General features: G+C 39.1%; 1 protein-coding gene across 2 annotated transcripts in view; it reads left to right on the top strand.

The window, feature by feature from the left end:
* The first annotated feature begins 3,298 nt into the window (after positions 1 to 3,298).
* The window catches only part of RBMS1 (RNA binding motif single stranded interacting protein 1), a 200,793-nt gene continuing 189,165 nt past the window's right edge, over positions 3,299 to 14,926 (top strand). Inside the window, exon 1 of one of the 2 annotated variants that reach the window (XM_070731623.1) lies at positions 3,299 to 3,992. In XM_070731623.1, coding sequence (XP_070587724.1) covers positions 3,918 to 3,992 — 75 coding nt within the window. In that variant the 5' untranslated portion in view covers positions 3,299 to 3,917. The remainder of the gene's footprint in view (positions 3,993 to 14,926) is intronic. The other variant, XM_070731622.1, reaches the window with a different exon arrangement.

The following is a 14,926-nucleotide window of genomic DNA, read 5'->3' as shown; positions in this document are numbered from 1 at the left end:
AATAATAATAATTATTATTATTATTTATTAGATTTGTATGCCGCCCCTCTCAGCAGATTCAGGGCAGCTCACAACAATAATAAAACAATGTACAATGTGTCAAATCTAATGTTTAAAAGAAAACACATTAAAAACCCAACATTTAAAAACCAAGCAACTCAAGCATACCATACATAAAACTATATAAGCCGGGGGGAGATGTCTCAATTCCCCCATGCCTGGCGATATAGGTGGGTCTTAAGCAATTTACGAAAGACAAGGAGGGTGGGGGCAGTTCTAATCTCTGGGGGGAGTCGATTCCAGAGGGCCAGGGCCGCCACAGAGAAGGCTCTTCCCCTGGGGCCCGCCAGACGACATTGTTTAGTCGACGGGACCCAGAGAAGGCCAACTCTGTGGGACATTATCGGCCGCTGGGATTCGTGCGGCAGAAGACGGTCCTGGAGGTACAGTATTCTGGTCCGATGTCATGTAGGGCTTTATAGGTCATTACCAACACTTTGAATTGTGACCAGAAACTGATCGGCAGCCAATGCAAGCCACAGAGTGCTGGAGAGACGTGGGTGAACCTAGGTAACCCCACAATAGCTCTCACAGCTGCATTCTGCACGATCTGAAGTTTCCGAACTTTTCAAAGGTAGCCCCATGTCGAGAGCATTGCAGTAGTCGAACCTCGAGGTGATGAGGGCATGAGTGACTGTGAGCAATGACTCCCTGTTCAAATAGGGTCGCAACTGGTGCACCAGGAGAACCTGGGCAAATACCCTCCTCGCCAGAGCCGAAAGATGATGTTCCAATGTCAGCTGTGGATCAAGGACGACGCCCAAGTTGCCTACCCTCTCCGAGGGGGTTAGTGATTTCCCCCCCAGGGTAATGGACGGACAGATGAAATTGTCCTTGGGAGGCAAAACCCACAGCCACTCCGTCGTGTCGGTTTTGAGTTTGAGCTTGACACCCATCCAGACCCCAACAGCCTCCAGGCACCGGCACATCACTTGCACCTTCCATTGTCGAACAGAAGGCATGTCCAGATGAACTAATGCAACTTTATTGTGAAGTTACATTATGAGAATCTTGAAAAAATATGAAACTATTGTAATGCAGTTAACATTTGGAAGTTTATGAGTCTCAGCTGTCTTAGCCAGCACAGTAAGAGATGCTGGGATATATATTTTACTATCTCTTGATCTTGGGAATGGGATACGTTAGATGTCAGAGTTCCAAGTAATAGATCCATCACAAGCAAAAACTCTTGAGGAAGGTGAATTCCTCAAATAATAGTTTTATTGGAAATATATTGGCACATATCTGGTGAAAACCAACTCTGAAGGGCTCCTTGCTTTTCACCTAATGAAAAAAAAATCCCTCAATCCCAAACAATCAAAGCAGCTTCCTCTGGTCTGGTGTGAGGACGTCCTTGGTTCCCAAGAGAAAGTATTTTATTTTGACTACACAAACCCAGGTATCTCTAATCCCCCCCCTTCCTATCCTTTGCTCCAGTGTGACAGCACTGAAGCCTCAAGGTGGCTTCGGACAGGACATAAGAGTAAGGGATCATGAATATCTTAATTCAGTAATCAGTGATTGTGATTTCACACTTTTTTCACTGTTACAATGCATTTAAAGAATAACATAATGGAAACTTTATTTAAAATCTGTATCTTTAGGTAGACTTTTTTATACATTTAACTACTGTTTAGATGGGCAGATGTTAGTATGACCTAAATCAATTTTCCTTTCTGTACTGGAAACAAGAGAAAATGCTTTATAACATACTTCTAATAACCAGTTCCTTTTCTCTCTCTTTTCAACTTTTTTTCCAGTCATATAACTCAACTATTTATCCAGTGGATCTTCAAGTTATAGACATTTTTCGTATTTCTTGCTCTGCTCCTAGATCAGAAGTCCAGCTCTGTAAGTGCATACTCAGAATTGAGTCCCAAAGAACTTACTGGACTCTAAATCTCATGCAAATGCCATCTTCACCTTTTCCAATTATGTATTAGCATTTTCTATGTGTCTGGTGAAGCTTCTAAGTGTTGAAGCATCTCTCCCTCCCTCTCTCTTATTTTTCCATTGTTTTTATATTTTTGTTCACTGCCTAGTCTGTAAGGAGTTGGGCGGCCTATAAATAGCAACAATAAATAAATGAATCTCATGGTTATTTTCTTTATTCACTCGCCCAAGGAAAGGATGATGTTTAGGAATAAGATCAGCCTTAAATAAGTAACTCTGAAAGATTTAGTGAGTCTACTAGATGAATTTTGGAGATGGGAAATCCCCATTAAGTTGTAGAAAATATCATGGGGAAAGTTATTCTGTAGTCATTTTAGCCATTGCCTATCTACCTCAGGACAAAAGGCCTCTTCTGCAATTTTGTTGGAACCCATTCTTGAGTTTTTAAGGCTAGGAAATCGGAAGGAAGAAACCTCCTACCTCCTACCAACTGCTAAACTAGCAACTCTTATTTCCCTTCTTGTGCCCCAAGTACATCAGTCAATGTACATCCCAGACCAGCCGCTTAAAGGACAAGCTGTAGGTGTCTGAAAAAAAAGGCATCCCCCCTCAAAAAAAATAAACGTTTTTTTTTAAAAAGACACACAAGAGTCTCCTCGAACGGTATCGTAAAAAAAACCAAAAAAAAACACCTCGCACTGTAAAATACCATGGAAATAATGCTCAGGCCGCATCAATTTTGCCCCAGTGACAAGGAGGCAACGGGAGTTCTTTTCTAAGAGCCAGCAAGATACGTATCCCGCCTACTGTCCTACGGCGAGGAGCCTGAAAAGGAGCAATCGCGCTCAGCAAAGCAAGGCAAGAGGTTTTTTTATTCCCCTCAGCCTGTCGGGGAGGTTGCCAATCCGGGCGAGGGTCGCGATTTATAGTTGCCACATCCCCCCTCTCCTTTTAAAGACGACTCCGACAGAGCGGGTGAGTCCGAACCCGCCAGTTCTCACGCCCGGGTCCTTCCGTCGCGGGCTCTCCCGGTTCTTCTCCGACGTCCATGCCCAGCCCCGCACCCCTCCCCTCCCCCGCGCCAAAGTATTCGCGCCTTCCCGCCCGGATCTGCTCTTGCCGCAGCGGCTTCCCCCGGCTCCCCTTCTCGTAGTAGGAGAAACCCATCCCACCACCCACTCCCTCCCGGAGCCCAGACTGGGGACGAAGCAAGCGCCGCCCCGCTCCTCTCTCGCGCGCGCCGCTCCCCTTTTCTCTCAGCCCTCCCTGGCTTCGCTTCTCAATCCCTCCCTCCTTCCGTCTTCCCTTCCCCTCAGCCGTTCTGTCTGGGGGTCTCCCGCTCTTCCCTTCCCCGCCTCCCAGGCTTTGCCTTCGCCACCCCCACCCCTTTTTGGTTGGCAAGGAGTCCTTTGCCGCATCCCGCAGTTCGCACTCGGCTCGAGGCCGCTTTCCCTGGCTGCGCTCGGAACCGACGGGGCACTGCTCTTTCTCTCTCTCTCCCGTGAGGCGGGGGAAGGAAAAAAAAAAAGCAAAAAAAAAAAAACAACCCTCTTGCAGCGGGCCCGCGCGCGCGCTCGTACCCGCGCTCGTCCCTTCGGCAGCGAGGGAGGGAAGTCAGAGGGCGAGGGAGCGAGCGAGCGCTCTTGTCCTCGGTGCCCTCTGCAGCCTGCCTTCCTTCTTCTTTGCCGCCGCTGAGGGACGGAGAAGGAAAGGAAAGGAAGACTGGGCTCGGCGGAGAAAGCGGGAAGCGCACAGACCGTCGCCGTCCGGGAAGAAAGAAACCCGAGTGGGGAGGAAAGAGCCGGCGAGGGAGCCAGGGGCGCGCGCGCGTGCGTGAGCGCGGGGAGGGGAACGAGCGCGAGCCCCCCTCCCTTTCGCCGTCGCTTTCCTCTCTCCCCCCCCCCCCTCTTCTGGTCAAGTGCCCTCCCTCATCCCTGCGCTGCGGGCTCCCTTATTCCAGCTTCATGGGCAAAGTGTGGAAACAGCAGATGTACCCCCAGTACACCACCTACTACTACCCCCAGTATCTGCAGGCGAAGGTAGGGTGTGCGGCCGCCGGGCAAGGGGTCTTCTCTCGCCTTCTTGTCAAGAGAAGGGTATTGGGGGGGGGGGGGGCAAGGCAGGGCTGGGCTGGGCTACACTTTGCAGTCTTGCTAACTATAGCTTCGGAGGAAGAGGCAAGGAGGACTGTAGGGAGGGGGGGTCCTGGGGCGGGGAGGAGGAGGAGGGGGGCTCTCCAGGGTGGCATCGGGTTACAGGCGCGCTCCTCCGGTCGGGGGCGCGCACATCAAACGCCGGCAGCCTGACTCTGCCTCGCCTGTTCCCTTTTAGGATGTACGTGATTGTGTGTGCGTGTGCGGCTGTGCTAGGGAAGAAAAGAAAAGGGGGGGAAAGAGAGAGAGAGAGAGAAATGTAGCGGGCTTTGGAGCGGAAGCTTGTCTTGAGAGCACCCGAGCTGCCTCCTTTTTGCCCTCCTCAGGCTGATGTCCTCACGGTCACCTCCCCGCCGTTCCCTTTTCTCTGACTCTTGACCCCTTTCCCTCAACTGCCTCCCCTCCTCGTTCTTATCCTTCGCCCCCCAAACACACACTTTCTTCCTAGCCTGGAGATAATTCGATTTTTTTCCTCCCCTCCTCCTCCTGATACATATCCCAGTTGCTCCTCTCCTCCTCTCCCCAGGGTTAAATAGAGATCAGTGCCCTGATAGGCATTTTGTTGGCTCTGAGAAAGTAATGAAACCTCCCTTTTCCTTCCCGTTAGGTTTTTGTAATCTGAGCAGAAATAACAGGATTAAGTTTTTCTCATCCGGTTATCCACAATTTACTGCTTTTTCTCTCTTATCGTAACTTTGGACTAACTGGCAACTACACCGCTCAAAAAATAAATAAAGGGAACACTTAAAAAACAGAATATAACTTTAAGTAAATAAAACTTCTGTGAAATCAAACTGTCCACTTAGGAAGCAACACTGATTGACAATCAATTTCATAAATGGAATAGTTGTGCAAATGAAATATTCAATGAGAATATTTCATTCATTCAGATCTAGGATGGGTTATTTGAGTGTTCCCTTTATTTCTTTGAGCGGTATACTTTAAACTCGGGAACTAGCAGGATTAGGAGAGATAATATATATTTACATACATTTATTAATTTATTATTTATTAATTGGACTTATATGCCGCCCCTCTCCGTGGGCTTGTTCATGCATACATGTATGTATTCATGCATACATACATACATACATACATACATACATACATACATTTCTCGAACCTGAGTTTTATTTTAAATAATAAAACCATCCATCTTGAACAAGTCAATTAAAGTACAAATAATGAAAACAAAATTATTATTTTTTTAAAAGCATCTATGTAAAGAAATCTGGAATGTTTTATTCTGCAAATTTCAAAAATCTGTTTTTCGAAAAGGTAACCTTTCACTGGCTTGTCTAAAATTAAATTGGTCGCCGGAAACTCTGCCATACATTTTGCCTTCTGTGCATTACTAAAAAGGAAAAAAACAAACCCCGGGAAGTGGAAGTTGATACGTTAATTTTTCCCAAGATCTTTGACATCTCTGGTATGTGTCTGTGGATGCATGTGGAATGTCCAAAGCTGATCAGTGGAGCTGCTCTGGCAAATCGTGCTGCAAACCTGGCAAATGCAAGGAGATAGCATCCTCTGTCTGGAATATTTGATATCTGAGTGTTCCCCAGTGAACAGCACTTCGTGCCACATGCATGCACACAATATGTGACATGTGTGGTATATTCTTGTTCTTGTGCAGCACTGAAAAGGAAGACTCTGCTATTACAGCTTTTTTTAAAAATGTGTTTATTCAAATCTTAGGCCCATCGTTAAAATGCTCTATAAATGATCTTTCTTTCTATCTGTCTGTCTATCACCTACCTACCTACCTACCTACCTACTGGCTGACTTGCCTACCTATCTACCTACCTACCATAGTCATCTGGAAGCAGAGCATTCAGTACTGTTCATTATATTAATCTGTGATTAATCACATGGCTATATCACTACATTCCGATTTGAGTTGTATCATTATCTATAAATTATCTTGATTGTGAAAATTACAACCAAAGCTTTCCTCCATGTGTATATGAATTACAAATGAAGCAATTATGAATGGCAAGAATGCTGAGTGTATGGTTGTTGGAACTAGAGAGTATTCAAGAGTTCCTCTAGCACAGTGTTTCCCAACCTTGGCAACTTGAAGATATCTGGATTTCAACTCCCAGAATTCCCCAGCATTTGCTGGCTGGGGAATTCTGGGAGTTGAAGTCCAAATATCTTCAAGTTGCCAAGGTTGGGAAACACTGCTCTAGCAAATGTGGGTTTCCCCCTAGGGGGTTCTTAGCTTTTTGTTTTGAGAACCATGGATTTCTTTTACTTAGTGTCCTTTGTAGTAAAGAGACATTTTCACTTTGGACATGACAAATTTAGGTATGCATCTGAAATTGAATTGCTACACATCAAGTGGAGTCATAACTAAAAGTAGACTCATGTATAAAATATGTTGGCAGGGTTTTTGTTTATTTTTTGACCTTTTGAATTTTGAAGTAATAGTTGAAAATTTTTATAAGGATTGATAAGCTTTCCGTTTCAACAATTCAATAATTCAAATGCATAATGACATGTGATTTGACATCAGTGAGACATATTTTTATATATGGATGTTATATACTCAATCCTCTACATGGCAATGCAAACCAGAAGTCTATATGTCATGAGAAACTCACACACACACAAAATTTACAAGATGCTACATTATGAAAAATGAATTTAAAAATACAGGTAAACAAAACCACATTTTTGCACAAGAATGTTTTTCCAATTCATTTTTGTATCCCATTGCGGTAACAGTAAAGAAACAACATACATATTTTAATATGGCTAGTGCAGTCTTTCTTATCTTTTTTGCACTGTAAATGAAGAGAAAAACTGTAATAAGCTTGCACTTGTAATTAGGATATCATTTACAGAAAAGCCTTAAGGACCATCTTCTGAAAATGTGCTTCCTCTATAAAGTATTTAATATTGATTTATGCTACAGTCAATGACATCTCCAAAACATGTATTGCAATAATCCCTATTAAAATTATAGTCTTTATCTCTTCGCTTGATAAAAGAGGTACACACAGCCATTTAACCCTATGTATGTGAACTACTATGGTATATAGGATGATTGTATTCACAATTCCTGTTTCAGTGAGATTCTGAATGGGGAGGAAGGGAATGCAAGAAAGACAACAAATTAGAGACAGTTGTGGCTGAAAAGGGACAGACATCCCAGCAATAAGCTCCATTAGTTTTGGTGCCTTCAGGTTTGTCATACATCAGTAAGCTTCCACATGCTTTACATATTATTTTGAGATAAATTTTAATAAACTTTTTGAAAACTGTTCCAAATAAAAATTGCATAGCAACTGCTCCATGGTTATCTGCCTACAGGTAAGAAGAGAGAAAAAATGAGAAAAATGCCCAACCCTACAGAGCTGTAGGCTGCAGGGAAATGATCTACTCAAATATCAGATATCAGATCTACTCAAAGACAGATCTGTACCCTATCTCAGAATAACCAATCATATGCCCATAGTAAGCTCATAAGGTGCTTCTAGTGTGTAGTCACCTCAGTTGTGAATATGACTTGTAGCTAAAAAAAATTGAAAACAACAATTGAATGTGCAACCTATTGTCAATAGAAAGAGTCTTAATTGATTTAGAGAGTCTTAATTTTGTAGAATAGAGCAATTACCAATTTCAACCTAAATACAAGGGATTTGTATTTGCTAGTGATTTTATGACTCTATCCTGTTTAAAATGTATGAAGCTGCTGGAACGATTCCGTCTCCATTTTTAATATCTTCATTTCAAATAGTCATGAAAGATTTTAATTATTTCTTCAGTATGGATGAAAGCACAGAGCTGTAGACCTTGCTATGATTCAGTATTCCTGTCTCCAATTTAAAGAATAAATTTTGTAGATTAAGGATACAGTGACTTTCTTGAGAATAGAAGGAATTGGTTAAATAGTTATTGAATAAGAATATATCCCTATGGAAATAATTCATTTTTGGTAAGTTATTGATTTTATTACTGACAATTCACAAAATCTGACCTATTTTAATTGGAAAACTAACTCTGGTTGCATTTTTTTTCTTCTCAAAGTTAATAAGACTTATCTTTGGCTGGATTATTCTCAGAATAGTTAAATTACTGTGAACCAATTTAAAATTTGCAATTAAAAATTCACATTAATATTCAATATAGGCCATGTCTATATAACAAATCTACATTGAAGTGTGCTATCATCGAACTGGTTGTTAAACCAGTTGCAGTCTTAAACACACAAACATACACAGAGAGAGAGGGAGGGAGGGAGGGAGGGAGGGGGAGAGAGAGAGAGAGAGAGAGAGAGAGAGAGAGAGAGACTATTTTAGCAGCTCCAGGCACCCATGCAAAATATTCAGTGGGAAAATGTTATGCCAGGAGTCCTATTTAAAGAGATATTTAACTTATTTTTAAAAATTTCTTATCATAATAAACTAACGCCATAATTAAATATGTTGAGTTGTAATTTTAAAAAAAATTAATCATTTATTCACACTGAGACTAAGCACCACGTGATCTTTGGAATAACATAATTATATCAATGTAGCATTTTGTTTCAATATAACCATTAAAACTCTTTTTCCTTATTGAAACTTATTGGATTGATTATATAACAGAGTTTGAAAAAAGCAAAGTGAATTATGTTCCAGAATACATCTACAATATTTACATCATAATGTGGAAAGTTCAAGGACTCTTACACACCTGGCTTTGAGAATTTAATGTTAGACCCATTTCTTAAATTAAAAATTTACAAGAAAATACTTTTAACAATTTATTTTAGAAGAAATGTTGACTGGGAATCTCATTTGAATGTGGACCAAGTAGAGACAGAGCAAGATTTATCACAGAAATGTAATATTTTATAATTTATTTCATTTAATCATATTAGGGGGAAAGCTATGGCAAAATATTCTACCAGGAGCAGTAGGAATAGTTGGAGAGGGGTAATTGTTTTGAATTCAGGAACTACTCTTATGTTGATCTGGAGAATGAATGACTAGAACAAACCAATTGAAAAAAAAACTATAAACATTTATTGGATAGCTACTTGTACAATAGCATTTGTGATTATTTATCAGCTTTAAAACAATCTGAGGATATTGTGATGAAATCTATTGCCTTTCTCATATGAAACTTCATTTTTCAAAAGGGAACTACGTATACCTCATATCACCTAAGCAGGAATTTGCCTGACAGCAAGAGTTCCTTTTTCCCTTTGATGTCTTTCCTGGAGCCATCCCCTAGATCTCTATGGTTTGTGGAGGCAGGAGAATAATCTTACAGTGTTGTTCATTTTTTTGACAGTCAAGCATAATTAGATACAATACATTTCCTTACATGCCAGATTATTAGTCATTTTAGCAAAACGATTTATTTTGATATAGCTATTGTACCCCAACTTAATAGGGTTGATTGTGCAGGACTGTATCTGGCTGTGGTCTGCTAGTGGTAAGGTGTGAAGCATGAGTATTTAAAGGGATACTATGCTAAACCACATCTCTTAATAAAATCACTGGGTCACTTCCATTTTCTCAGGACTGTATTCTTAAAAGAGGTGCTTAAAGGAATAGCACATATTATCTTTGAGGTATAAAAAATCTAAATTTCTGAAATCTGACCAGATTACCCATTGTTTCACGGCTGTAAGGTCACCCTGGGGTCATTTGTCCTCTTTGTACCATTTAATCTGTAAGTACCCTGTGGTGTGGTTCTTCTTCTGTTTCTTAGTGTAAGATTTATTAGGTAGTTGAAGTTTTCCTGTTGAACCTACACATTAAAGACACTTCAGTCTTCAGGAAAATGATCCAAAACCCAACTTAAATCTCAAAATTTATTACCCTCATTTGCACCAATTCTTTCTCCAGTTATCTTTTAAAACCTATAGTTTATTTGACAATTTTGGTGAAAGCTCTCTATGAATAATGATACATTATTGTTGTTGTAACTTATTGTTTTATCCCTTTTATTGTTTAGTGGCTTAGATCAGTCTAGATCAGATCAGTGGCACACAAATTTAATAAATAAATAAATAAATATTGTCTAGTTCAGTGATGGCGAAACTATGGCATGGTGCCACAGGTGGCACGTGGAGCCATATCTGCTGGCACGTGAGCTATTGCCCTAGCTCAGCTCCAATGTCCATGTGTGTGCTGGCCAACTGATTTTTGGCTCTCACAGAGGCTCTGGGAGGGCAGTTTTGGATTCCAGAGAGCCTCCAGGGGGATGGGGGAGAGCGTTTCTACCCTCCCCCTGGCTCCAGGGAAGCCTTTGGAGCGTGGGGAAGGCAAAACACGAGCCTACTGGGCCCACCGGAAGTTGGGAAGTAGGCCATTTCCAGCCTCCAGAAAGCCTCTGGGCGGCAGGGGAAGCTGTTTTCGCCCTCCCCAGGCATTGAATTATGGGTGTGGGCACTCGCGCATACACCATAGTGCACACACACGCTCTTTTGGCACCCCGAGGAAAAAAAGGTTTGCCATCACTGATCTAGTTGGACTGGATGAGGATTGTAATTCTAAATACTTTCTAATTATTTTAATGCTGGTCCTGTTGGACTTTAATGATCAATGATTTCTAATATATTTTTCCCTTGCTAATATTGTCAGAAGAAGTACACAATGCCAGCTATATTTCAGTAAAAACAATGTTCTACAACCCATTTATTTCTTGCAAATCAACTGTTTAGATGTTCCTTTAAAATGCTACATTAAATGTATTTTCTAGTTTTTGTTTTCTGTTTGTTTTTTTCGTGTTTAAAATGAAGCCAGGTTTCCTAGATGACTCTGGAACATAATGGAAAATTTTTGATTACTTTGTATTTTCAATATTTATATTATTTACTTGTCTACAATATTAACGTATTGAAATTACAGAGGCTTCTTCAGTGACTAAGTATAAGGATTAAACAAAGTACAGTATAAGGATTTAAAACAAAAAGAAACTTAAATATATTTGTTACTTTTTCCAAGGATGTTTGTCATGGTTTGGGGCAAGAGGTGAAATAATACAGGTTTTAAGAGCTGAGGCTGTACAGGAGTGAGCTAACAGTTTCCAAGCTCAGCTGCCCATTATATAAATATATCTTGAGTGTCTGAGAATACTAAGTGATCCAAAAGTATCTGTTAATTCACAAGGAAGAAGTTTAGTGTTTAAAACTTGAGCTCCCAACTCGAATTGTCTCCAAGGCTAAATGCTCTGGATCAGTTATTTAGCAGAGGGGAAAGTATATGGGAAGTACATCAGTAAGAACTCTGTTAATCAATTTTGATCATGATCCGTTTATCATTTTATTGACTTTCTTCCCAGCTAAAGCATGGGCTATATTGGTGGTATAGAACTGCTATATATGCACTAAGCCATGAAAAGTAATTAAACAATTGCTGACAACATAATGAATGGTGAATATATTTTATATAATAGCTGGACTTAACCATAAATGTGCTTAACTGTGCAACATTGATTCTTATGTGCAGTGAATTAATATTCACACTCTGTGAAGCTGATTATACTATGTGAATAAAACATAAAGAGGCCCCTTTTCTTTTTTATGAGATTAACTAGTTATTATTTATGAAGTGATTACAATTCTGGCTATATTGTTTCATTGCTTGCAGATAGTTGATAATTAATCTTTCATTACTGAGAAAGTTACCTGGAAAAGGACAATTTTACAACACAATTTCACTTACAGTGTAGCATTTGAATCCATGACATTTATATATAGACATAATTAAGAACTGTGAAATTGTCATTGTTTTTTTCTTTCTAAAAATCCACTTCTGTTTTGGATTTCTTTCTTTTGCATTGTATTTATTTTAAAAGCAGAATTCCTTCCCCGTAGGCCTTACAATTTATGCATGATATGTTTGCGTGTATGTTTGGTTCTATAATAAGGGTTTTTTAGTTGTTTTAGTATTGGATTGTTACATGCTGTTTTTATCATTGTTGTTAGTCGCCCCGAGTCTATGGAGAGGGGCGGCATACAAATCCAATAAATAAATAAATAAAATAAATAATAAATAAATAGGAAGAAAATCTCAAGCATTCAGAAATATTTTATTACTCTATCTTACACTGAAGATGCAGGGTTCAAAATGAAAGCTTCAAGGTTGTCCCGACTAGGTTGTTGAAACAGAGCTTTCAAGCTCAAATCACTTCCTGAGTGGTCATAAAAACCCACCAAGCTGAAAATACTTTGTAATTGATGTTTATCCTTACATATTTGATTTGAGTGGGTTTTGGAGAAATCTTTGAAAATTGTGTCTTGGCTCAATTAGAAAGGCCACCACTGAATGATAATTCGCCTAGGTGTTTTTGTACTTGGTGTTAGGAAAAGATAAATGATGCTATGGGTAAAATGCAATTATGCAATCAAAGTTGTTCAACAGCTCTTATTCTTTCCTCATACCAAAGTTGAACAACCATTTTTTTAGCTGAGCAAAGTGATTTTTTTTTCCTGGAGGGGGGGAAGTTCTTTATTGGGAGTTGATGCAAATTGAGTCTGTCAAATATTAGCTGAGGGCAGGAATTTCTGTTTATTTTTCTGTTACTTGAGGGCACTGTTTGTCAATTTTGGCAACTATAGGATGTGAGGACTCAACTCCCAGAATTCCCTAGCCAGAAGAATGGCAAAGAAATCTGAGCCTTGGACAGAAACGTAATTTTTTTTAAAAAAAGTCTCAGATGTGATCCTCCGTAGGTGCCATGAAAAGGAAGAACATTCAATCTTGCAAGATTCTATTATAATAATCTTATAATAAAAATAATACTGGCTTTTTACAAGTTTGGCCTATATTGGAGGACTTCCAGGTGGGAAGAGAACACAGTGAAGTTAGAACAAGGTACTGGAGCTGCTTCCCCTCACTCTCCTGAGAATCTTCCTATGCAGATAGAGATAGATAGCCTTGCTATGCAGGATACTTCACTGATTCCCCCCCCCCCCAAGTCTTTTTAGTGATCTTTTTCACCAGCAGTTGGCCATACAGTAATTGCATTGTAGAGTGGGGAGGGAAAGGTGCACTATTTTTAAAAGCACTGTTTCCTCTGATTTACCTCTACAGTTTTAAATTAGAGAAGTATACCTGGGTTTAATGCAGAATAATGAGCAATTATCTCAGTTCAAAATTAATTATATAACTTCTATTTTTTAAAATATATATATACTGGTAAAATTCCAATGTAGTTTTGCTACTTTAAGCTCACTGATTTCAATGGGCTTAATTACAGATGACTCAGTCTGTTTTTAGATTAGTCCTGAGCCTATTGATTGGTGTTTGTGTAATACTATTCCTTCCTCTCCAGTCTCCCAATCTAAATTGGGCCCCCATAGTTTTTCCTTTTCTGATAAAGAAGAAAAGACCAACAGCATCTTGATCCTCATCAGCACAGAAATAAAGAAGAAAATCCCAGAGAATTAGGTGAGATCCTTGAAGTGCCTATTTTCATTTACAGGTTTGAGATTTCCCATACTCCACCTAAAGCACTTCCCATTCATTAGCTCTTTACATTTTCTTACCTCTGGAAAAGAGGCCAGTACTATTTCAGGATAATAGTGTTGGCTATGTATGAGAGTAACGCCTAAGGTAATTTAATGAGGTCATGTTTAAGTGATACTTTGAATGAAGGACTTCCTATTGTGTATGTCTTGCTTTTATGCATTTGTTACAACTGTTTTTAGTATGATGTTCAGGGATCTATAGTGTGCAGCTGGTAGATAAAATCTGTCTCTAATTACAATTTGTGTGTGTGTATATATTAAAGTTCTTAAAAAGAAAGATAGAATTAAAAAGAGTCCCCTCTTGTTTACATTTACAACATACATTTGAAAGACCTTTCCACAATCTAGACAATTTTTCTGGTGTCATTTTATAAATATTCTCTTTAACATTGTAATATAAATTTCAATTGCTTCATCCACATATTCTACCAATGTTCCATTTGTAACTAAAATACCCATCTTAGCCCATTTTATATTGCTCTCATTCTTCTTTTTCAAATTTCAGTAGAAATCTATATTTTCAACAATAATACTGTATGTTCATCATATGTAGACAGTTCTATTTCAAATTCAGTCTTATAATGGTCAGACAAAAGTTCTATTATCTATTTTATTTTTTTCTAACACATAATAAACCTATTGACTAATGTATCCTCTGGTTGCCAGATCTTCACATGATTTTATTTTGCATCCTTAATAAAATTCTAATATGTCACATTAAGTTAGCCATTTGTATTTACTTATCATTTCTCCCCCATAAAATGCTCCTTGTGCTAAGAGTCACAAAGATATTTTGGGGCACAACCTGAGTTTTTATGTATTTGACATATCTAACAAAATGATTTTTAAAATCTGCATTAACCTTAGTTTTATCATACCATAAATACCCATGCCACCCAATAATTCACAAGCATAATTTGTTCCATCCAAATGGGTTATCGTGGATAATACTGTATACTTGACTTTAGTTGTGCCATTATTTATACAATAATATAACTTAAATTGTCTTTGTATACAGACTGAATATTCACACTACTCACAAGCAATATCTCACTGGCAGTACCACACTGGAAATATCCACACTAGAAACTTCACACAGAGAACCTCACACTAGGCCAATAACCCATGTAATTGAGTTATTGACTGCTTTTTAATGTAATGGGATTTTAGTTTATAATGTGAGCTGCCCCAAGTCTTCGGAGAGGGGCGGCATACAAGTCTAATAAATAATAATAATAATAATAATAATAATAATAATAATAATAATAATAATAATAATAGTAATAATAATAGTAATAATAATGATGATAATAATAATAATGATGATAATAATAATAATGATAAT

The sequence above is a fragment of the Erythrolamprus reginae genome, chromosome 1 (genome assembly GCF_031021105.1).
Source record: "Erythrolamprus reginae isolate rEryReg1 chromosome 1, rEryReg1.hap1, whole genome shotgun sequence".
Taxonomy (NCBI): Eukaryota; Metazoa; Chordata; class Lepidosauria; order Squamata; family Dipsadidae; genus Erythrolamprus; species Erythrolamprus reginae.
This window is presented reverse-complemented; position numbering and strand designations above follow the sequence as displayed.